Source organism: Salmo salar, chromosome ssa10 (genome assembly GCF_905237065.1).
Source record: "Salmo salar chromosome ssa10, Ssal_v3.1, whole genome shotgun sequence".
Classification (NCBI taxonomy): Eukaryota; Metazoa; Chordata; class Actinopteri; order Salmoniformes; family Salmonidae; genus Salmo; species Salmo salar.
Window position 1 is genome coordinate 85,753,175 of NC_059451.1, and position 26,041 is coordinate 85,779,215.

At 43.6% G+C, this 26,041-nt stretch overlaps 1 protein-coding gene across 2 annotated transcripts in view; it reads right to left on the minus strand.

The window, feature by feature from the left end:
* The window catches only part of cdh13 (cadherin 13, H-cadherin (heart)), a 513,598-nt gene that overhangs the window by 295,185 nt on the left and 192,372 nt on the right, over positions 1-26,041 (minus strand). The window contains exon 5 of one of the 2 annotated variants that reach the window (XM_045688175.1): positions 15,669-15,674. The exons of the other annotated variant lie outside the window; for it this stretch is intronic. Within the exon in view, the coding sequence (XP_045544131.1) occupies positions 15,669-15,674 (6 nt within the window). The remainder of the gene's footprint in view (positions 1-15,668; positions 15,675-26,041) is intronic. 2 annotated transcript variants of the gene reach the window in all.

The following is a 26,041-nucleotide window of genomic DNA, read 5'->3' on the forward strand; positions in this document are numbered from 1 at the left end:
TTGGAGTGTGTGTGTGTGTTGGAGTGTGAGTGTGTGGACAGAGTCCAGTGTGTGTGTATAGCGTCAGTGCAAGAGAGTCAGTGCAAAAAAGGGTCAAGGCAAATAGTCTGGGTAGCCATTTGATTAACTGTTCAGCAGTCTTATGGTTTTGGAGTAAAAGCTGTTCAGGTGCTTTTAGGTCACAGACTTGGCGCTCCAGTACTTGCCGTGCAATAGCAGTGTGAACAGTCTATGGCTTGGGTGGCTGGGGTCTTTGACAATTTTCCGGGCCTTCCTCTGACACCGCCTGGTATAGAGGTCCTGGATGGCAGGGAGATCGGCCGTAGTGATGTACTCGGCTGTCCGCACCACCCTCTGTAGCACCTTGTCTCCGGATGCCAAGCAGTTACCATACCAAGCGGTGATGCAGCCAGTCAAGAGATGGCGCTGCATTTGACTTGAAACTTCATCTGAGATGAGGCCAGCATGACGAGCTAGGCTCAGGTTCTTCTCCTTTCTGCTCAACTCTCTTCTTTGGCCCTACTTCCCCTCTCTCGCTCTCTCTTTCTCTCTCTCCTCATTCAATCACTTCTCTTTTACCCCTCATCTCTCTCTATCTCTGTCTCTCTCAGTCCTCTTTTCCTCCCTTCTCTTTCCTCTTTCTGAGGCTGGGTACATTACAGGATCTATTGGCCCCCACTACTCCCCCTGTTCTCCCTCTCTCCATCCGTGTGTCTTGTTTGAAGTAGCAACAGTCTCAAGCCACAAGAGTCTGTGGGAGGGGAGAGAAAACTACAGCACACAGCATCATCCTTCTCCTTGACCTCCCGTTCCCATGTGTGAGACTCTACCGTCCGCAAGACTCTGTAATGGCCTTAAAAGAGTCCTGTGAGAGGTTGCTAAGGGAATGCTTCTCATGGAGAATACCAAGTTGACCCTTTTTTCTCTTACACGATAGCTACACTACATTATGCACACACAGCGATTAACAACTACATTATAGATATATGTTTTAAAACAGTGAGTGACAAGCTGGGTCACATGAAAAAAGGAGCCAATATGTAGTCAGAGTTTGTCTGCTCCTGTAGCATCTTAATGGAGTATACAGGCAGGCAGCGGGAGAGGATAGTGACAATGAGGCAATAAGTTGAGATGAATAGATCAACAGCAAGTGTCATGAGGAGTTTAGAAGGATTAAGGATGTCTGAAGGGGGAGCGTGATCCTCTGAGCTGCTGAGGCAATACATTTCAGGAAGAATCGTGGGATACACACACACATACACACGCACTCACACACACACGGCCCACACCATCCCTGTGTGGGAGGTCTAGTGGGAGAAGCTCACCTATTTCTATCACCTCTCATTACCATGCCAGCCAACATGAAAGAGTGCAGAGCTCCTGATACAGCCTGCTGATGACAGGGGGTGTGGCTCCTCTCTCCATCTTCTCTCCATCTCCACACAACACAACACAACAGAGGAGAGGAGGACAAGGGAGCTCTACTGTAACACTATGAAGTTGACTGATAAGTGTTCTCTTGGATGAAGGTCAATTATTTTCAAATGCAGTGCAGTTTTCCAGTCCCAAGCCATATAAAGGCTTAACTGTACAGATGTCGGATCTTAATTTGAACACTGTCTGCCGCTCGCCTAGCGCAATAATTGACTACCGAACGGCTCCCTGTTTCATCTATTGCTGCTCATTGGTCCCTATGATCACTCGGCTACACAGCTGATGCCTGCTGGACTGTTCATTAACACGGTACTTCATTTTGTTTATCTGTCAACCCCAGCCTCGAACTCAGGCCCTGTGTGTAGCTAACTGACCCTCTCTGTCCATTTATCGCCATTTGCCCGTTGTTGTTGTCTTAGCTGTTTACCCGTTGTTGTCTCACCCGTTGTTGTCTTAGCTCTACCAATCAAACCCTGTGATTGCTTTATGCCTCGCTCTAATGTCAATATGCCTTGTATACTATTGTTTAGGGCAGCTCTCATTGTTTTATTTTGGTGATGTAGAGGTTAACCCAGGCCCTGTGTGTCCCCAGGCGCTCTCATTTGCTGACTTCTGCAACCGTAAAAGCCTTGGGTTCATGCATGTTAACATCAGAAGCCTCCTCCCTAAGTTTGCTTTATTCACTGCTTGAGCACACTCCGCTAACCCTGATGTCCTAGCCGTGTCTGAATCCTGGCTTAGGAAGGCCACCAAAAATTCTGAAATTTCCACCCCCAATTATAACATTTTCTGTCAAGACAGAACTGCTAAAGGGGGCGGAATTGCAATCTACTGTAGAGATAGCCTGCAGAGTTCTGCCATACTATCCAGGTCTATGCCCAAACAGTCTACTTTTAAAGATCCATCTCTCCAGAAATAAGTCCCTCACTGTTGCCGCTTGTTATAGACCCCCCTCAGCTCCCAGCTGTGCCCTGGACACCATATGTGAATTGATTGCCCCCCATCTATCGTCAGAGTTTGAACTGCTAGGTGACCTTAATTGGGATATGCTTAACAACCCGGCCGTCCTACAATCTAAGCTAGATGCCATCAATCTCACACAAATAATCAAAGAACCTTAGGTACAACCCCAAATCCCTCATAGATATCATCCTGACCAACTTGCCCTCTAAATACACCTCTGCTGTCTTCAACCAGGATCTCAGAGATCACTGCCTCATTGCCTGCATCCGTTATGGGTCCGCGGTCAAACGACCACCCCTCATCACTGTCAAACGTTTCCTAAAACACTTCTGCGAGCAGGCCTTTCTAATCGACCTGGCCCAGGTATCCTGGAAGGATATTGACCTCATTCCGTCAGTGGAGGACGCCTGGTTGTTCTTTAAAAGTGCTTTCCTCACCATCTTAAATAAGCATGCCCCTTTCAAAAAACTTTGAACCAGGAACAGATATAGCCCTTGGTTCACTCCAGACCTGAGTGCCATTGACCAGCACAAAAACATCCTGTTGCGCACTGCATTAGCATTGAATAGTCCCCACGATATGCAACTTTTCAGGGAAGTCAGGAACCAATACACACAGTCCGTTAGGAAAGCAAAGGATAGCTTTTTCAAACAGAAATTTGCATCCTGCAGCACTAATTCCAGAAAGTATTGGGACACTGTAAAGTCCATGGAGAATAAGAGTACCTCCTCCCAGCTGCCCATTGCACTGAGACTAGGAAACACTGTCACCACTGATAAATCCACGATTATCGAGAATTTCAATAAGCATTTCTCTCATGGCCAGCCGTGCTTTCCACCTGGCTACCCCAACCCCGGCCAACAGCTCTGCACCCCCTGCAGCAACTGGCACAAGCCCCCCCCCGTAAAACGAAATGCATGCTCTTCAACTGATCGCTGCCTGCACCTGCCCAACCGACTAGCATCACTACTCTGGACGGTTCTGACTTAGCATATGTGGACAACTATAAATACATAGGTGTCTGGCTAGACTGTAAACTCTCCTTCCAGACTCACATTATGCATCTCCAATCCAAAGTTAAATCTAGAATTGGCTTCCTATTTCACAACAAAGCTCCTTCACTCATACTGCCAAACTTACCCTCGTAAAACTGACTATCCTACCGATCCTTGACTTCGGCAATGTCATTTACAAATTAGCCTCCAACACTCTACTCAGCAAATTGGATGCAGTCGATCACTGTGCCATCCGTTTTTTCACCAAAGCCCCATATACTACCGACCACTGCGACCTGTATGCTCTCGTTGGCTGGTCCTCGCTACATATTCATCGCCAAACCCACTGGCTCCAGGTCATCTATAAGTCTTTGCTAGGTATAGCTCCGCCTTATCTCAGCTCACTCGTCACTATAGCAACACCCACCCGTAGCACGCGCTCCAGCAGGTATATTTCACTGGTCATCCCCAAAGCCAACATCTCCTTTGGCCGCCTTTCCTTCCAGTTCTCTGCTGCCAATGACTGAAACGAATTGCAAAAATCACTGAAGTTGGAGACTTATATCTCCCTCACTAACTTTAAGCATCATCTGTCAGAGCAGCTTACCAATCGCTGCAACTGTATACAGCCTATCTGTAAATAGCCCATCCAACCAACTACTTACCTCATCCCCATATTTGTTTTTGTTTTTCTGCTCTTTTGCACACCAGTATTTCTACTTGCACATCCTCATGTGCACATAAATCACTCCAGTGTAAATTGATAAATTGTAATTACTTCGCCACTATTGGCCAATTTATTTCCTTACCTCCTTACTTCATTTGCACACATGGTGTACAGATTTTTCTATTGTGTTATTGACTGTACGTTTGTTTATCCCATGTGTAACTCTGTGTTGTTGTTTTTGTCCCACTGCTTTGCTTTATCTTGGCCAGGTCGCAGTTGTAAATGAGAACTTGTTCTCAACTGGTCTACGTGGTTAAATAAAGGTGAAATAAAAATAAATGAATACAAATGTGACCCTTTTTGTCGCAGGAGGAAAATAATCCTGCAGCAGGAGGATTTGAATGAGTATTGAATATTTAGAATCGCTGCCACTGGGCAGCTGGAAGTGATGTTTGTAGGCTATACTGCAGGTCCACTGGGCATCTGTAGCCTATGTAGGCTAGGTGCAGTCTACAGCATCTCTCTTGTGAATTTCTATGTGGATTATAATAAATTGACATATTTGTAGTGGGTATATGTATTATTCGTTAGGGAAAATATATATTTTTTATCAATTGTTTTATTATATTTTATATTTTTCACCCCTTTTTTGTCCCCAATTGGTAGTCGTTACAATCTCGTCCCATCGCTGCAACTCCCGTACGGACTCGGGAGAGGCGAAGGTCGAGAGCCATGCGTCCTCCAAAACACAACCCAACCAAGCTGCACTGCTTCTTGACACAATGCCCATCCAACCCGGAAGCCAGCCACACCAATGTGTCGGAGGAAACACCGTACACCTGGCGACCGTGTCAGCATGCACTGCGCCCGGCCCACCAGTGCACAATGAGACAAGGATATCCCTGCTGGCCAAACCCTCCCTAACCCAGACAACGCTGAGCCAATTGTGCACCGCCCCATGGGCCTCCCGGTCACGGCCGGCTGCGACAGAGCCTGAACTCAAACCCAGAATCTCTATTGGCACAGCTAGCACTGCGATGCAGTGCCTTAGACCACAGATGTTTACATCCCCCGAGATCGTTATACGATAGACTGGAGGCCAGTTTTATTATATTTTCAAGGCAAACAATAGACAGAAAAAATGCATGGTTGCCTCAGTGCCTGTGTGGTCCCCCGGCACACATATGCCAGAGTCAGCATGGGTTAGAATCCAGCCCACCACTGTTCTAGTTACTATCTGTGGGCTGTAGTCTTACTCAAGTAAATTCTGAAGGAAGCAAATTACTTTTTACTCCGTTACAAATCCCTGCTCGTGAGAGCGCCTCATGTAACTTCTTCCCTGAGAAATATTTTTGTCCCAAGTACCGCTCTGCCACATCCACAATAATGTCCATCTTCCTGGACTTTCACTCCACTTTAGCCATGCCATTGATAACCATTGCCATAAAAATCACCAAGTCCACTTTCTTTACACGTAACATCCCTGGATCCTGCTGGTGGGAAGTCAACTCTACAGCCTGCACTGAAGGCCTTGCCAAACCCAAGAGCACCTTTCGTTCCCTCCACCGTTTTTGACAGCCTCTGCATTTAACATGCTCTGGACGTCCTGATTTAGGCAACCTCATTCTCTTTCGCCCTCATTGGGCACTCCACCACAGTTGCAACACTTCACAGCTTCTTCATAACATACAACAATAACTTATTTTCCACAACTTCTATATCTCTGATTCCTCACCTGTATGCACTCCCTACATATCCAAACATTCTACACCATTTACTCTGCAACGGCCTGGAAATAAAAGCTCTTACAGGAAAGTACACATACCGCAGCGTCACTCGGGTCGGGAGGGACGCCACATCAAAAAACACAAGAATAGACAAGCTCTTCTCTCTCTTGTCATTAACCTGTAGGGCGGCCCCCGAAGTGACTCTTATCAACACTCTATGTAAAAGGTTTTATTGTCTCCTCAGGAATTCAGCCTTCTCTGTGTTGATCTCTCCAACCCCCAATATGTGACACTTCTGGGTAGCATAGCTTCTGTTGTCTTCATACCCTGTAGGTCTGAAATCTCATTGGAGGTTAACTCAACAGTAATGCTATTGGTCAACAACTCGATTTTGAATCTAAACAACTCAGATGTTATAAAGGGTCTTAGATTCATTGTGCATTTCTCGTTATTTGCTCCTGACCTGTTGTGGTGAGATACACTCTCGCTCTTTCAATTCAATGAGCTTTATTGGCATGGGAAACATACAGTTGAAGTCGGAAGTTTACATACACCTTAGCCAAATACATTTAAACTCAGTTTTCACAATTCCAGACACTTAATCTGAGTAAAGATTCCTTGTATTAGGTCAGTTAGGATCACCACTTTATTTTAAGAATGTGAAATGTCAGAATAATTGTAGAAAGAATGATTTATTTCAGCTTTTATTTCTTTCATCACATTCCCAGTGGGTCAGAAGTTTACATACACTCAATTAGTATTTGGTAGCATTGCCTTTAAATTGTTTAACTTGGGTCAAACATTTCGGGTTGCTTTCCACAAGCTTCCCACAATAAGTTGGGTGAATTTTGGCCCATTCCTCCTGACAGAGCTGGTGTAACTGAGTCAGGTTTGTAGGCCTCCTTGCTCGCACACGCTTTTTCAGTTCTGCCCACAAATGTTCTATGAGATTGAGGTCAGGTCTTTGTGATGGCCACTCCAATACCTTGACTTTGTTGTCCTTAAACCATTTTGACACAACTTTGGAAGTATGCTTGGGGTCATTGTCCATTTGGAAGACCCATTTGCGACCAAGCTTTAACTTCCTGACTAATGTCTTGAGATGTTGCTTCAATATATCCACATAATTGTCCTTCCCCGTAAAGCCATCTATTTGTGAAGTGCACCAGTCCCTCCTGCAGCAAAGCACCCCCACAACATGATGCTGCCACCCCCTTTTTCCTCCAAACATAACGATGGTCATTATGGCTAAACAGTTCTATTTTTGTTTCATCAGACCAGAGGACATTTCTCCAAAAAGGACAATATTTGTCCCATGTGCAGTTGCAAACCGTAGTCTGGCTTTTTTATGATGGTTTTGGAGCAGTGGCTTCTTCCTTGCTGAGTGGCATTTCAGGTTTTGTATTTTTTTATTTCACCTTTATTTAACCAGGTAGGCCAGTTGAGAACAAGTTCTCATTTACAATTGCGACCTGGCCAAGATAAAGCAAAGCAGTGCGACAAAAAACAACAACACATAGTTACACATGGGATAAACAAAAGTACAGTGAATAACAATAGAAAACTCTATATACAGTGTGTGCAAATGGAGTAAGGAGGTAAGGCAATAAATAGGCCAATAGTGGCGAAGTAATTACAATTCAGCAAATTAACACTAGAGTGATAGATGTGCAGATGATGATGTGCAAGCAGAAATACAGGTGTGCAAAAGTAAATAAAAAAATATGGGGATGAGGTAGGTAGTAGGATGGGCTATTTACAGATGGGCTGTGTACAGCTGCAGCGATCGGTGAGCTGCTCAGATAGCTGACGCTTAAAGTTAGTGAGGGAGATATGTCTCCAACTTCAGTGATTTTTGCAATTCGTTCCAGTCATTGGCAGCATAGAACTGTAAGGAAAGGTAGCCAAAGGAGGTGTTGGCTTTGGGGATGACCAGTGACATATACCTGCTGGAGCGCGTGCTACGGGTGGGTGTTGTTATGGTTACCAGTGAGCTGAGATAAGGCGGCGCTTTACCTAGCAAAGACGTATAGATGACCTGGAGCCTGTGGGTCTGGTGACGAATATGTAGTGAGGGCCAGCCGATGAGAGCATACAGGTCGCAGTGGTGGGTGGTATATGGGGATATGGTGACAAAACGGATGGCACTGTGATAGACTGCATCCAGTTTGCTGAGTAGAGTGTTGGAGGCTATTTTGTAAATGACATCGCCAAAGTCGAGGATCGGTAGGTTAGTCAGTTTTACAAGGGTATGTTTGGCAGCGTGAGTGAAGGCTATGTCAATATAGGACTCATTTTACAGTTGATTTAGATACTTTTGTACCTGTTTCCTCCAGCATCTTCACAAGGTCCTTTGCTGTGGTTCTGAGATTGATTTGCACTTTCGTACCAAAGTACGTGCATCTCTAGGAGACAGAACGCGTCTCCTTCCTGAGTGGTATGACGGCTGCCTGTTCCCTTGGTGTTTATACTTGTTAGGATGAAAGCTCACTAAAAGTGGCAGTAATAAAGCCTCTCTTGAAAAAGCCGAATCTTGATCCAGAAATTATAAAAAACTATCGGCCTATATCGAATCTTCCATTCCTCTCCAAAATTTTAGAAAAAGCTGTTGCACAGCAACTGACTGCCTTCCTGAAGACAAACAATGTATACGAAACGCTTCAGTCTGGTTTTAGACCCCATCATAGCACTGAGACTGCACTTGTGAAGGTGGTAAATGACCTTTTAATGACGTCAGACCGAGGCTCTGCATCTGTCCTCGTGCTCCTAGATCTTAGTGCCGCTTTTGATACCATCGATCACCACATTCTTTTGGAGAGATTGGAAACCCAAATTGGTCTACATGGACAAGTTCTGGCCTGGTTTAGATCTTATCTGTCGGAAAGATATCAGTTTGTCTCTGTGAATGGTTTGTCCTCTGACAAATCAATTGTAAATTTCGGTGTTCCTCAAGGTTCCGTTTTAGGACCACTATTGTTTTCACTATATATTTTACCTCTTGGGGATGTCATTCGAAAACATAATGTTAAATTTCACTGCTATGCAGACGACACACAGCTGTACATTTCAATGAAACATGGTGAAGCCCCAAAATTGCCCTCGCTAGAAGCCTGTGTTTCAGACATAAAGAAGTGGATGGCTGCAAACTTTCTACTTTTAAACTCGGACAAAACAGAGATGCTTGTTCTAGGTCCCAAGAAACAAAGAGATCTTCTGTTGAATCTGACAATTAATCTGGATGGTTGTACAGTCGTCTCAAATAAAACTGTGAAGGACCTCGGCGTTACTCTGGACCCTGATCTCTCTTTTGAAGAACATATCAAGACTGTTTCAAGGACAGCTTTTTTCCATCTACGTAACATTGCAAAAATCAGAAATTTTCTGTCCAAAAATGACGCAGAAAAATTAATCCATGCTTTTGTTACTTCTAGGCTGGACTACTGCAATGCTCTACTTTCCGGCTACCCGGATAAAGCACTAAATAAACTTCAGTTAGTGCTAAATACGGCTGCTAGAATCCTGACTAGAACCAAAAAATTTGATCATATTACTCCAGTGTTAGCCTCCCTACACTGGCTTCCTGTTAAGGCAAGGGCTGATTTCAAGGTTTTACTGCTAACCTACAAAGCATTACATGGGCTTGCTCCTACCTATCTTTCCGATTTGGTCCTGCCGTACATACCTACACGTACGCTACGGTCACAAGACGCAGGCCTCCTAATTGTCCCTAGAATTTCTAAGCAAACGGCTGGAGGTAGGGCTTTCTCCTATAGAGCTCCATTTTTATGGAATGGTCTGCCTACCAATGTGAGAGACGCAGACTCAGTCTCAACCTTTAAGTCTTTACTGAAGACTTATCTCTTCAGTAGGTCCTATGATTAAGTATAGTCTGGCCCAGGAGTGTGAAGGTGAACGGAAAGGCTGGAGCAACGAACCGCCCTTGCTGTCTCTGCCTTGCCGGTTCCCCTCTTTCCACTGGGATTCTCTGCCTCTAACCCTTTTACAGAGGCTGAGTCACTGGCCTACTGGTGTTCTTCCATGCCGTCCATGGGAGGGGTGCGTCACTTGAGTGGGTTGAGTCACTGACGTGGTCTTCCTGTCTGGGTTGGCGCCCCCCCCCCCTTGGGTTGTGCCATGGCGGAGATCGTTGTGGGCTATACTCGGCCTTGTCTTAGGACGGTAAGTTGGTGGTTGGAGACATCCCTCTAGTGGTGTGGGGGCTGTGCTTTGGCAAAGTGGGTGGGGTTATATCCTGCCTGTTTGGCCCTGTCCGGGGTATCATCGGATGGGGCCACAGTGTCTTCTGATCCCTCCTGTCTCAGCCTCCAGTATTTATGCTGCAGTAGTTTATGTGTCGGGGGCTAGGGTCAGTCTGTTACATCTGGAGTATTTCTCTTGTCTTATCCGGTGTCCTGTGTGTATTTAAATATGCTCTCTCTAATTCTCTCTTTCTCTCTTTCTGTCTTTCTCTCGGAGGACCTGAGCCCTAGGACCATGCCTCAGGACTACCTGGTATGATGACTCCTTGCTGTCCCCAGTCCACCTGGCCGTGCTGCTGCTCCAGTTTCAACTGTTCTGCCTGCGGCTATGGAACCCTGACCTGTTCACCGGACGTGCTTGTTGCACCCTCGACAACTACTATGATTATTATTATTTGACCATGCTGGTCATTTATGAACATTTTAACATTTTAACATTTTGACCATGTTCTGTTTTAATATCCACCCTGCACAGCCAGAAGAGGACTGGCCACCCCTCATAGCCTGGTTCCTCTCTAGGTTTCTTCCTAGGTTTTTGGCCTTTCTAGGGAGTTTTTCCTAGGGAGTTTTTCCTAGCCACCGTGCTTCTTTCACATGCTTTGCTTGCTGTTTGGGGTTTTAGGCTGGGTTTCTGTACAGCACTTTGAGAATATCAGCTGATGTACGAAGGGCTATATAAAAAAAAAAAAAAATAAATAAATAAATAAATAAATTTGATTTGATTTGATACTTGCGTACTATTGTTTGTACAGATGAACGTGGTACCTTCAGGCATTTGGAAATTGCTCCCAAGGATGAACCAGACTTGTGGAGGTCTGCAATTTTTTCTGAGGTCTTGGCTGATTTCTTTTGATTTTCCCATGATATCAAGCAAATAGGCACTGAGTTTTAAGGTAGACCGTGAAATATGTCCACAGGTACACCTACCAATTGACTTAAATGATGTCAATTAGCCTAACAGAAGCTTTTAAAGCCATGACATCATTTTTTTCCAAGCTGTTTAAAGGCACAGTCAACTTAGTGTATATAAACTTCTGACCCACTGGAATTGTGATACAGTGAATTATAAGTGAAACAATCTGTCTGTAAACAATTGTTGGAAACATGACTTGTGTCATGCACAAAGTAGATGACTTAACCACGGGTCCCGTGTGGCTCAGTTGGTAGAGCATGGTGTTTGCAACGCCAGGGTTGTGGGTTCGATTCCCATGGGGGACCAGTATGGAATGAAAAAAAATGTATGAAATGTATTCACTACTGTAAGTCGCTCTGGATAAGAGAGTCCGCTAAATGACTAAAATGTAACCAACTTGCCAAAACTATAGTTTGTTAACAAGACATTTGTGGAGTGGTTGAAAAATGAGTTTTAATGACTCCAACCTAAGTGTATGTAAACTTCTGACTTCAACTGTTTGTGTACATTGCTAAAGCAAGTGAAATAGATAATAAACAATGACAAAAAAACAGTAAACATTACACTCAGAAAAGTTCCAAATGAAAAGAGACATTTCAAATGTCATATTATGGCTTTATATAGTGTTGTAACGATGTGAAAATAGTTAAAGTATAAAAGTAAAAATAAATATTATATTTACAAATATTATATTTACAATGGTGTTTGTTCTTCACTGGTTGCCCTTTTCTTGTGGCAACAGGTCACACATTTTGCTGCTGTGGTATTTCACTGTGGTATTTCACCCAATAGATACGGGAGTTTATCAAAATTGGATTTGTTTTCAAATTCATTGTGGGCCTGTGTAATCTGAGGGAAATATGTGTCTCTAATATGGTCATACATTTGGCAGGAGGTTAGGAAGTGCAGCTCAGTTTCCACCTCATTTTGTGGGCAGTGTGCACATAGTCTGTCTTCTCTTGAAAGCCTGGTCTGCCTCTCAGTAGCAAGGCTATACGCACTGAGTCTGTACATAGTCAAAGCTTATGTTCATTTTGGGTCAGTCACAGTGGTCAGGTATTCTGCCACTGTGTACTCTCTGTTTAGGGCCAAATAGCATTCTAGTTTGCTCAGTTTTTTGGTTAATTCTTTCCAATGTTTCAAGTAATTATCTTTTTGCATTCTCATGACTTGGTTGGGGCTAATTGCCCGGGTTAATCTCCAGGTTAATCTCTCTGTAGGTGATCGCTTTGTTATGTAATGTTAGGGAATCGCTTCCTTTTAGGTGGTTGTAGAATTTAACGGCTATATTCAGGATATTGATAAGTAGTGGGTATCGGCCTATTTCTGCTCTGCATACATCATTTTGTGTTTTACGTTGTACACAGAGGAATTTTTTGCAGAATTCTACATGCAGAGTCTCAATTTGGTGTTTGTCCCATTTTGTGAATTCTTGGTTGGTGAGTGGACCCCAGAACTCACAACCATAAAGAACAATGGGCTCTATAACTGATTCAAGTATTTTTGCCAGATCCTAATTGGTATTAAGAATTGTATGTTTTTTTTATGGAGTAGAAGGCCCTTCTTGCACTGATGTTTAAGCCCAGGTACGTATCGTTTTTTGGGTGCTCTAGGGCAACAGTGTCTAGATGGAATTTCTATTTGTGGTCCTGGCAACTGGCGCTTTTTAGGAAAACCATTATTTTTGTCTTACTGAGATTAACTGTTAGAACCCAGGTCTTACAGAATCTGTGCAGAATATCTAAGTGCTGCTGTAGGCCCTCCTTGGTTGGGGACAGAAGCACCAGATCATCAGCAAACAGTAGACATTTGACTTCAGATTCTAGTAGGGTCAGGCCATTTGCTGCAGACTGTTCTTGTCACGGTTGTCGTCTGGAATGGAGGACCAAAACGCAGCAGGAATGTGGATGCTCATCTTGATATTTATTTGAAATCAAAGTGAACACCAAAATAACGAACAACAAAACAGTCTTGTAAGGCTCACATAGGCAAAACAAGAAACAATCTCCCACAAACACTAAACCAAACAATTACCCATATATAGGACTCTCAATCAGAGGCAACGAGAAAGCACCTGCCTCCAATTGAGAGAACCCCCCATTAACCTACACATAGAAATACACCAACCCAGAAATAACATAGAAGTACAAAACATAGAACATAAACCAAAACCCGGAAATAATAAATCAAACGCCCTACTAAATAAACCACCACCCCGAACCACATAAAACAAATACACTCTGCCACGTCCTGACCAAACTACAATAACAAATAACCCTTATACTGGTCAGGACGTGACAGTTCTAGTGCCCTCGCAAATTCGTTGATATACAATACCAGTCAAAAGTTAGGACACACCTACTCATTCCAGGGTTTTTCTTTATTTTTACTATTTTATACATTGTAGAATAATAGTGAAGACATCAAAACTATGAAATAACACATATGGAATCATGTCGTAACCCAAAATTGTTAAACAAAATAAATTTTAGATTCTTCAAAGTAGCCACCCTTGTTGACAGCTTTCCACACTCTTGTTTGTGTACATGGATTTTATAATGTTGTATGCTTTTCCCCCAGCACCGCTTTCCATCAATTTGCATAGCAGGGCCTCACGCCAAATTGAGTCAAAAGCTTTATTGAAATCAACAAAGCATGAGAAGACCTTGCCTTTGTTTTGCTTTATTTGTTTGTCAATTAGGGTGTGCAGGGTGAATACGTGGTCTGTCATACGGTAATTTGGTAAAAAGTTAATTTGACATTTGCTCAGTATATTGTTTTCACTGAGGAAATGTTTGAGTCTGCTGTTAATGATAATGCAGTGGATTTTCCAAAGGTTGCTGAATAACCCATGGTAGTTATTGGGGTCAAATTTGTCTCCACTTTTGTGGATTGGGTGACCAGTCCTTGGTTCCAAATATTGGGGAAGATGCCAGAGCTTGGGACAATGTTAAAAAGTTTAAGTATAGCAAATTGGAATTTGTGGTCTGTATATTTAATAATTTCATTTAGGATACCATCAACTCCACAGGCCTTTTTGGGTTGGAGGGTTTGTATTTTGTCCTGTAGTTTCAATGTAATTGGAGAATCCTGTGGGTGCTGGTAGTCTTTAATAGTTGATTTGTATTTGATAATTTATATGTTTTTGCTGTTTGTTCTTTTTTATAGTGGTTTATCCATACATCTCTGTTTTGGTTAGATAACTCTTCGTGTTGTTGTTTGTTTAGTGTATTCCAATTTTCCCAGAAGTGATTCAATTCTATGGATTCTTCAATTACATTGGGCTGATTTCTGACTTGCTGCTCCTTCTTTTTCTGTAGTGTATTTCTGTATTTTTTTAGTGATTCACCACAGTGAAGGCATAGGCTCAGGTTTTCTAGGTCCCTATCTTTTTAGTTGGATATGTTTCTCAATTTCTTTCTTAGGTTTTTGCATTCTTCATCAAACAATTTTTCATTGTTGTTAGCTCTCTCAGGCAGCCATCTATCTCCACTTTTTGCCCTCTGGGTACTATAGGTGTGGTGGTGTTGTGCTGGTCTGTTTTGTGTGTCTGTGTTGTCTGGAGTGTGTTGACTAACTCTTTGAGCTCCACCATGTCTCTCTCCAGCTTGGTGAATTTATTCCTGTCAATGATGGAGGAGCAGTGCAGTTGTGGGACCTGAGTGTGTTCAGTGTTGGGGGGAACGCTATCCTCATCTGCAGGACAGTTTGAAGAGGTTTGACCAGACTCACTCGGAGTCGTCACCAAGAGAAAGATTCTCTTGCCGTGCTCTCACTTTGATTCTGTGGAAGTCCTTTCGGTAATGTATGATGCTGCCATGCGCCACCACCATTCCATTCTTGTACAGGTTGACAGGGGGTGTCTCAGTCTCAGGGTCCTCGTTTTCAAGTTTTCAGATTTTTGAGGAGCTTCTCTTTGTAATCTTTCCGTGCCTTGTCATTTTTTATATCCAAGGTGTACTGTACTGTGGGGACTTCTGCACAGAGGGAAGCCATGGAGCAGAGGGCCAAAGAGGCCTCTGCATTTGGGTGGGGGCTCCACACACTCACTTCACACTTCTGTGCTGATTGTCTTTCCTAGAAAGCTTGGAAACCTTTTAACTTAGTACTCAGTTTTTATGAAGTTAAATAAACTCAGCAAAAAAACAAACGGCCCTTTTCAGGACCCTGTCTTTCAAAGATAATTTGTAAAAATCAAAATAACTTCACAGATCTTCGTAAAGGATTTAAGCACTGTTTCCCATGCTTGTTCAATTAACCATACACAATTAATGAACATGCACCTGTGGAACGGTCGTTAACACACTAACAGCTTACAGACGGTTATCAATTAAGGTGACAGTTATGAGAACTTAGGACACTAAAGAGGCCTTTCTACTGACTCTGAAAAACACAAAAAGAAACATGCCCAGGGTCCCTGCTCATTTGCGTGAATGTGCCTTAGGCATGCTGCAAGGAGGCATGAAGACTGCAGATCTGGCCAGGGCAATAAATTACAATGTCGGTACTGTGAAACGCCTAAGACAGCGCTACAGGGAGACAGGACAGACAGCTGATCGTCCTCGCAGTGGCAGACCACATGTAACAACACTTGCACAGGATTGGTACATCCGAACATCACACCTGCGGGACAGGTACAGGATGGCAACAACAACTGCCCGAGTTACACCAGGAACGCACAATCCCTCCATCAGTGCTCAGACTGTCCACAATAAGCTGAGAGAGGCTGTATTGAGGGCTTGTAGGCCTTTTGTAAGGCAGGTCCTCACCAGACATCACCGGCAACAACGTTGCCTATGGGTACAAACCCACCGTCGCTAGACCAGACAGGACTGGCTAAAAGTGCTCTTTACTGACGAGTCGCGGTTTTGTCTCACCAGGGGTGATGGTCGGATTCGCGTTTATCCTCGAAGGAATGAGCGGTGCACCGAGGCCTGTACTCTGGAGCGGGATTGATTTGGAGGTGGAGGGTCCGTCATGGTCTGGGACGGTGTGTCACAGCATCATCGGACTGAGCTTGCTGTCATTGCAGGAAATCTCAACACTGTGCATTACAGGAAAGACATCCTCCTCCCTCATGTGGTATCCTTCCTGCAGGCTCATCCTGACATGACAATGCCACCAGCCACACTGCTCGTTCTGTGCGTGATTTCCTGCAAGACAGGAATGTCAGTGTTCTGCCGTGGCCAGCGAAGAGCCCGGATCTCAATCCCATTGAGCACGTCTGGGACCTGTTGGATCGGAGGGTGAGGGCTAGGGCCATTCCCCCAAGAAATGTCAGGGAACTTGCAGGTGCCTTGGTGGAAGAGTGGGGTAACATCTCACAGCAAGAACTGGCAAATCTGGTACAGTCCATGAGGAGGAGATGCACTGCAGTACTTAATGCAGCTGGTGGCCACACCAGATACTGACTGTTACTTTTGATTTTGACGCCCCATTTTTCAGGGACACATTATTCCATTTCTGTTAGTCACATGTCTGTGGAACTTGTTCAGTTCATGTCTCAGTTGTTGAATCTTGTTAAGTTCATACAAATATTTACACATGTTAATTTTGCTGAAAATAAACACAGTTGACAGTAAGGGGACGTTTCCTTTTTTGCTGAATTTATATAGCCTTGTTATTGTTATTTTGTCACTTTTTTTAACTTTAGTTAATTTCGTAAATATTTTCTTAACCCTTATTTTTCTTAACTGCATTGTTGGTAAAGGGCTAATAAGTAAGCATTTCACGGTAAGGTCTGCACCTGTTGTATTCAGCACAAATAACATTCTATTCGATGTGATTTCCCAAGATTTCACATGTGTGGTTTTTTACCTGGCAGGATTAAAACTGGTGTCTATGACCATTCGTAAATGGACCATTCGACCATTCAACCAAGAGGGCCAACACTAATTTTGAAGTCGCAGGTGAAGCTACTTCATCACGTAACCATGAGCAACCATGACCGACTAATGTCCGCTACACTTTCACATGCGCATTTTCACATTTTAATGTCAACTAGGGCTGTCTAACAATAAAAAATAACTGCAAGTTCATTGCAGGATTGCAGTGATTAATTGCAAATTCATAATTTGCTCAAATTGAGCTGTAATTTTACGATTTTTTTATACAAAAAGTGTAACAAGAATATTGCAAATATTGTCCAAAATAACGGTTAGCAAAATTAGGTAAATATCGACATTGGGTCAGTAACCGAAAGGTCGCTGGTTTGAATCCCCAAGCCGACTAGGTGCAACATCAATATATGTGCCGTTGAGCAAGGCACTTAACCTTAACTGCTCCTTTAAGTACCTCTAGATGACAGTGGCTGCTAAATGACTAAAATGTAAATGTAAAAAGGATAAATGAGGAGATGGAGAGCTAACGTCTCTGTTCTTTTCACTGGGCTTCTTCCAATGATCACTGACCAACATACAGTATGAAGAAGATAGGCGTGCGCAGGCAGCAGTTACACTCTGAATGGATGGCTCAGAAATGTGAAACTGCAAATGGAACTGTTTTTTTACATGTGAAAATGCAATTCCATATGTGAACGTGAGTTTTTCACAAGAACATTTTTTACATGTGAAACCACAAATTTCACGTGCAACTCAAATCAAATCAAAGTTTATTAGTCAAGTGGGCCGAATACAACAGGTGTAGACCTTACAGTGAAATGCTTACTTACAGGCTCTAACCAATAGTGCAAAAAAGGTATTAGGTGAACAAGAGGTAAGTAAAGAAATAAAAAAAACAGTAAAAAGACAGTGAAAAATAACAGTAGCGAAGCTATATACAGTAGCGAGGCTGTAACAGTAGTGAGGCTACATACAGGCACCAGTTAGTCGGGCTGATTGAGGTAGTATGTACATCTAGATATGATTAAAGTGACTATGCATATATGATAAACAGAGAGTAGCAGTAGCGTAAAAGAGGGGTTGGCGGGTGGTGGGTGGCGGGACACAATGCAGATAGCCAATGTGCGGGGGCACTGATTGGTCGGGCCAATTGAGGTAGTATACACATGAATGTATAGTTGAAGTGACTATGCATAGATGATAAACAGAGAGTAGTAGCAGAGTAAAAGAGGGGTTGGGGGGGAGACACACACAATGCAAATAGTCCGGGTAGCCATTTGATTACCTGTTCAGGAGTCTTATGGCTTGGGGAAAAAACTGTTAAACCTTTTTGTCCTAGACTAGGCTCTCCAGTACCGCTTGCCATGCGGTAGCAGAGAGAACAGTCTATGACTGGGGTGGCTGGGGTCTTTGACAATTTTTAGGGCCTTCCTCTGACACCGCCTGGTGTAGAGGTCCTGGATGGCAGGCAGCTTAGCCCCAGTAATGTACTGGGCCGTACGTACCCTCTGTAGTTCCTTGCGGTCGGAGGCCGAGCAATTGCCGTACCAGGCATTGATGCAACCAGTCAGGATGCTCTCGATGTTGCAGCTGTAGAACCTTTTGAGGATCTGAGGACCCATGCCAAATCTTTTTAGTGTCCTGAGGGGGAATAGGCTTTGTTGTGCCCTCTTCACGAATGTCTTAGTGTGTTTGGACTATTCTAGTTTGTTGGTGATGTGGACACCAAGGAACTTGAAGCTCTCAACCTGCTCCACTACAGCCCCGTCGATGAGAATGGGGGCTTGCTCGGTCCTCCTTATCCTGTAGTCCACAATCATCTCCATAGTCTTGGTTACGTTGAGGGATACGTTGTTATTCTGGCACCACCCGGCCAGGTCTCTGACCTCCTCCCTATATGCTGTCTCGTCATTGTCGGTGATCAGGCCTACCACTGTTCTGTCATCTGCAAACGTAATGATGGTGTTGGAGTCTTGCCTGGCCATGAGGTCATATGTGAACAGGGAGTACAGGAGGGGACTGGGCACGCACCCCTGGGGGGCTCCAGTGTTGAGGATCAGCGTGGCAGATGTGTTGTTACCTACCCTCACCACCTGGGGGCTGCCCGTCAGGAAGTCCAGGATCCAGTTGCAGAGAGAGGGGTTTAGTCCCAGGATCCTTAGCTTAGTGATGAGCTTTGAGGGTACTATGGTGTTGAACGCTGAGCTGTAGTCAATGAATAGCATTCTCACATAGGTGTTCCTTTTGTCCAGGTGGGAAAGGGCAGTGTGGAGTGCAATAGAGATTGCATCATCTGTGGATCTGTTTGGGCGGTATGCAAATTGGAGTGGGTCTAGGGTTTCTGGGATAATGGTGTTGATATGAGCCATTACCAGCCTTTCAAAGCACTTCATGGCTACGGACGTGAGTGCTACAAGTCTGTAGTCATTTAGGCAGGTTGCCTTCGTGTTCTTGGGCACAGGGACTATGGTGGTCTGCTTGAAACATGTTGGTATTACAGACTCAATCAGGGACATGTTGAAAATGTCAGTGAAGACACCTGCCAGTTGGTCAGCTGCAGTGAAAACATGTTTTTCTTCTCATATCTGAAAAGGTGGTGTTAACATGTGAACTCTAAATGTAATACACATGAAAATATGGTTTCACATGTGACATTTAAGCTCAACATGTGAAAACAGCTATCTCAGGTGGGGTTTTTTGTAAAGGAAGTGTGGTACAGTGCATTCGGAAAGTATTCAGACCCCTTCACTTTTTCGACATTTTCTTACGTTACAGCTTAATTCTAAAATGGATGAAAAAATTATTTCTTCACCCTCAACACACAATACCCCATAATGGCAGAGCAAAAACAGGTTTTTCGATTTTTTTGCAAATGTATTAAAAATGTAAAACAGGAATACCTTATTTACATAAGTATTCAGACTCGAAATTGACTGTACCGGTACCCCCTGTATATAGCCTTGCTACAGTTATTTTTTATTGTTTTTACTTCAGTTTGTTTTAGAACATACTTTCTTCACACTTTTTTCTTAAAACTGGATTGTTGGTTAAGGGCTTGTAAGTAAGCATTTCACTTTAAGGTCTACACCTGTTGTATTCAGCGCACGTGACAAATACGATTTCATTTGATTAGAAGGCCGTGGGCTGGAATCAAACCCCTGCCAACACGGTAGGCCTATATGTGTGCATTGAAAATAGCGGCCCTAACCACTAGATCACCCCAGTCTACGATTGAACACATTTTTGACCATTCATTCCTAACCTTAGGATACACTTGACACATGTCGCCTAGTGGAGACCAATATCTATCTTGTGTTATTAAGCCATATAAAACGACAGTTGTTGATATGTATGGCTGCATTTCAGATACATTTTGTGCATTTGAATGTTGCAGTAATAGGACCTAGGCCTAGCGTTTGAGGGAGAGAGAGAGAATATTATTTTGATAGCAGGCCTGATCCCAATGACTCGACTGCCCCCACATGGAGAGAAAGAGAACTGCTCATTTTCAAGGAATCACAAGGCTCATTTGAATTTTCTGATGGAGCAGGAACATTTCTCACCAATCAAGGTAAGATCCAACATCTGTACACTTGCCTGTGAGATCAACTCGGGGGCAAACGAAGAAACAGAAGAGAGGGAGTGAGCACTCACCACTCCCTGTGTATTTTGGTGTCAGGGAAGAGGGGAGCTGCAGTCTCTCCAGCAAGCAAACAGACTGCACCAAGATGTCCCCATGGAGCTCTTCACAGCTCTGGGACATATTCAGAACAGAAGCCACACAAAAGGAGTGTCTCTCTGTTTGCATTATGGCAGGCAGGTGGAGAGGAGAGCACTGTTCCCCGGTGGTGCTTCAGATGTTCTTAAAAAGTCAAAGCAGCAGCTGTTAATGGCAATCAGAGACTCAGATCGAACTGATTGTCCGCCTACTCTGCTGGTAATTAGCAAGAAGTAGCTGGAGGGGCCCCCTGTCCCTGGCACCCCTGCAACCCCCACTGGCCTTTGAGGTGGTGATGAGCCTGGCTCATCCTCATTGCACAACGTCCATCCACTCACATCAGTAGGGGAAACAATGGCACAATTAGTGCCTCCTGATTAGATGTTAGGTCCTCATTAAAGGAAATCAGCCAAGGTGAAGGTGGAGGTGAGGAACATTCAGGCTAAGGTGAAAATGTGATGAAATAATCTGCCACTAGTTTTTGCTCAAAGAAAGTTGAAGGTACTGTAAGCTTCAGTAACTTCGGTGAAGTTATATTATTTTCATGAGCAGACATGCTGATCGACTCTGAATTAAGCTGTCTGCTACACTGACCTCCAACAGTATATATAGCCTCTGGTACTGAACACCCCACTGCTATCCCTGCACGGTAATCACCAGAGCACTCAGAAGAGAAGACTTCCATGCATATGAAATAAAGCTTGAGCCGTACATTTTTACATTTCTCATTCCTCGTCTCCACCCTTTCGACAAACTTTCTTCCTTTTCTTCCACCTAGTACATCTTTCACTATGTCGTTATGTTTAGTCAATGTCACAAACTATTATACAGTTCTGAATTAAACGTTTCTCTAAATGCATTACTGTGAACTTAATGTTTCAATGTGACCATTAATAGAGGTATTGTCACGCGTGCTCCCTCTACGGCCTCTAGGTCACCAGGCTGCTCGTTATGGCGCACACCTGTTACCATCGTTACGCACACCTGCGCGTCATCAGACTCACCTGGACTCCATCATTACCCTGATTACCTTCCCTATATATGTCACTCCCTTCGGTTCCTTCCCCAGGCGTCATTGTTTTTGTTTCATGTCTGTGTGCTGTTAGTGTTTCTTGTTTTGTATTATGTGACGTTTATTTTATTAAAACACTCACTCCCGGAACTTGCTTCCTGACTCTCAGCGCACATCGTTACAGGTATCTAGGAAACAAAATCCAAAAGGTCAAGTTGGCATCACAAAATAGCTCCAAATAGGTATAATGAAAGCTGATAGTAGTAACAGTGGCCAGAACGAGAACACCTTTGCTATGCTGCAAGGTGAGTACTGTTAGATTCTAAATATCAGAATAAGAAATTGAAAGCTCCAACCAAGTTTATTCACCCATTGGGTCGATACAGCTCCATAAGACAAAAACGTATTTCCACCAGTGGTTATATATATATATATATATACCCCAATTTGGGTAAAGTCTCCTCCTCTCTAAACATTACATCTTCTTTATTGCTAGGCATGAATTTAAGTGATACGGGCAATAAACTGTTCCTTCTCCCTTAATGTGACCTGACTACCCCCCTTCCTCACTGATCCACAGCTCTCCATCCATCCAGTGCCTGCCAACATGTGATCGTCTTCCCTGCACTCAGTACATTCCAAGCTTAATTGCATCTACCATATACATTCCTCCTACAGATAACCATTAACTTCTGGTGTAGAACCTATACTACAGCACCCCTCATGTCTCTAGTATAACTAACGATTAACAATATTTAAAGTTTATAAATCCGAACCCATCAGTACTCATAGATATTACTGTAGCCTACTGGGAGTGTGCAAGCCAGGCAAACGTGTTCTTTATTGCTTTTCCCCTCCCTCAAGCTCGTCTCATCAAAATGGATTTCACGTCACTTTGATTCATCTGGGGATCTCTGTAAAGGAGACTGTTCGAGACAGTTTAGTCCAGAATCGGCACATTTCACCATAGTGAGGATTAACGTGTGGAAAAACAGAAGGGAAGGAAGAGTGGGATTCCTACCCTCACAGTCATCCTAACACAATTAACACAATCAATTAGACTAAATGAACAAGGCCCCAGGCAGCAAGCCTGCGCACTGAGCAAACTGCCTGGACGCCCACTTGCTGCTCTGGAATAGTTATAATAAATGGTAGCTTAATTCCTCTCCTGGAAAGAAAGATAGAAAGAAATGCAGAGAGAGAGGTCTTCAAAACCAATGAGGTGCTCCTCTTATCCTGGATCTCTATTTCGCTGGGTTTTGACCAGAAGCGGCTCCTCCACTTGACATCGATTCTCTCCAAAAGATTGTCTGCTTCGTGGGCGTGGGAGCGAACCTATTCAAGTAAGTAAATACATTTAGAAAAAGTAAAAAACAATGTATTATTAAGGCAGACCACTATGTGTAGTCTAATGACCTTCAAACCCTTGTAATCGTTTTTTCTTATTTTGCACCTACTCCAACATTTCTATTAATATTATTATTATGTTACTGAATGTATCGAGAGTATGTTCAGATTTCGTTATTGACAAATGCTTTGAAAATTACAGTAAATGTAAAATGCACATAAAATCAACAGTGTAACGTTTGGATTCAGTCTTGTGTCAGGTGAACTGTTGTGTCAGGTGAATCATTGTTTTAAATATTTTTTGGGATACTTTAAGGGGTCTTAAAATTCTAAATCAATTAGCAAAATGATCCTTGGTATGAACTTTTTTGTGTCCTCACCTTTGGGGGGTGAGGACACAAAGAAGGTCATACCAAGGATCATTTTGCTATTTGATTTAGAATTTTAAGACCCCTTAAAGTATCCCAAAAAATATATAAAATAATTATTTGATTAAACATTGTTTTGGTCCTGACAAATTTTTGTGATGTCTCATGGTCTGACAAACACCGCTTTAGCTCTGTAACCTTTCACCGCAGATGCAGAAGTGCGACATCAGCGGATACGGTGGATTGAGATGTATCTAATGGAAAAAAAACGATATCTCTAGCTGAAACTGACAGATTTTTATGGGAATTATGTATTATGCTAATTAGATGTCTGCGGGTTGTAGACATCGACTCTACTGGCTTTAGTTATTTTTTATGTTAGAAACGTTTCAAGTTGGCCAACTTCCACGAGTGTAAGGATTTAACAATAATTCATTTTGGAAAAATATTATGAATTGCCATATTAGGCATAACTCAATTTTACATTTTACATTTTAGTCATTTAGCAGATGCGCTTATCCAGAGCGACTTACAGTTAGTGCATTGTTCTTAAGATTGCTAGGTGGGACAACCACATGTCACAGGCATAGGGGGGTCGAGGTGAGGAGGAGGATTATTTAAGATACTGTTTGAAGAGTTAGGTTTTCAGATGTTTTCGGAAGATGCCAGGACAGAGAAGAGCTTGGACTAGGTTGAGCGGAAGCTGCCCTCCTGTAAGGATGGCATGTAGTTTGAGAGCATAGCCTGAAGGTAGGGAGGGGCAATTCCTCTTGCTGTTCCGTAGGTAAGCACTATGGTCTTGTGGTGGATGCGAGCTTCGACTGGAAGCCAGTGGATTGTGCAGAGGAACAGGGTATGATGGCACAAGCGGGGAGCCCAGCCAACAGTGAGTTGCAGTAGTCCAGACGGGAGAGGACAAGGGCCTGGATTAGGACCTGCGCCACTTCCTGTGTGAGGTAGGGTCATACTCTACTGATGTTTTAGAGCAGCAGGAGCGAGTCAACTGCTTTGATGTTTGCAGAGAACGACAGTGTGTTGTACAGGGTCACGCAAAGGTTCTTTGCTCTCTGGGAAGGCGACACTGTGAAGTTGTCAACGGTGATGGAGAGGTCAACCCCGGAGGAAGAGCATTTCCGTTCGAGGTTGAGCTTGAGATGGTGGGGCGACATCCAAGTTGAGATATCTGCCAGGCACGCAGAGATGCGAGTGTCAGAACGGGGGAAGGAGAAAAGTAGTGTCATCCGCATAGCAATGATTGGAGAGACCCTGTGAGGATATGACGGAGCCGAGTGACTTGGTGTATAGAGAGAAGAGGACAGGGCCTAGAACCAAGCCTGGGGGAACACCAGTAGTGAGAGTACGTGTTGCAGACACAGATCCTCTCCACGTCACCTGGTACTGTAGGAGTGGCCTGCCAGGTAGGATGAAATCCTGAGTGGGTGGAGAAGAGGATCCGATGGTTCACGGTATCTAAGGCAGTGATAGATCTAGGAGGATGATAACAGAGCAGAGAGAATCAGCTTTGGCAGTGCGGAGAGCTTCAGTGACACAGAGAAGAGCAGTCTCGGTTGAGTGACCCGTCTTGAAGCCTGACTGGTTAGGGTCAAGAAGATCGTACTGAGAGAGATAACGAGAAAGTTGATCAGAGCCAGCACGCTCAAGTGTTTAGGAAAGAAAAGAAAGAAGGGATACAGGTCTATAGTTTTTGACATCAGATGAGTCGAGTGTTGGTTTCTTGAGGAGGGGAGCGACTTGGGCCATTTTGAAGTCTGAGGGGACACATTCAGTGATCAGTGATGAGATGATGATGAGGGAAGTGAGGAATGGCAGAAGGTCTCTAGAGAAGGTCTGGAGAAGGGAGGAGGGGAGGGGGGTCGAGCTGGGCAGGTTGTTGGGCGGCCAGACCTCACTAGTCGCAGGATATCATCTGGAGAGAGAGGGGCGAAAGAGGTCAAGGCGTAGAGTAGTCCTGTGTGAGTGAGACCAGTGGACTCAATAGGATGAGTGAATGAGTAGCGGATGTCATCAACCTGGCTAACAAAGTCGTCCACAGAGAAGGAGGGAAAGGGTGGAAGATTAAGTAGGGTGGAGAAGGTGGAAAAGAGTTTCCTTTTTTTTATGTTGCTTTTCTTCCACTCAAGGCAGCAAGAAGACAATTGGCTCTTGATGACGTCCGCAGTCTAGGATAATAATTTGATTATTAGTTTGAATCAATTGTGTTGAGGCTCTAAACATGTTCTAAGTCTCCAGCCACCTAAGTCATAGAGCGTTCTCTCTGCTACTGCACGACAAGCGGTAGCGATGAAACAAGTCAAGAACCAACAGGACCCTGAACAGCTTCTACCCCCAAGCCATAAGACTGCTAAATAGTTAGATAAATAGTCTGGGTAGCTATTTGTTAACTATCTGCAATGACCCTTTTTACACTAACTCTTTTGACTCATCACATGCGCTGATGTTACTGTTTATTGTCTACCCTGTCGCCTAATCACTTTATCCCTACCTATATGTACATATCTACCTCAACTACCTTTAAAGATGTCAAAGTGTTTTCAGTAATTGTTTTCAGTATCTTAATGTTGTTTTTGTTTTTTGTTTTCTGATTGTTTCAGTGCATGCATTCAACAATTTGGACAAAGGACTTCCACAGGGGCCGCCATCTCCAAAGTGCACTCAAAAAGGCAAGAGTTCTGAACTGGATTTAAAATATATATATATATATATATATATATATTATTTAAATGTTGTCATTCTCTTTTAAACTTCCATTGGTTAAAATGTCATTGCTCAGTTGTTAC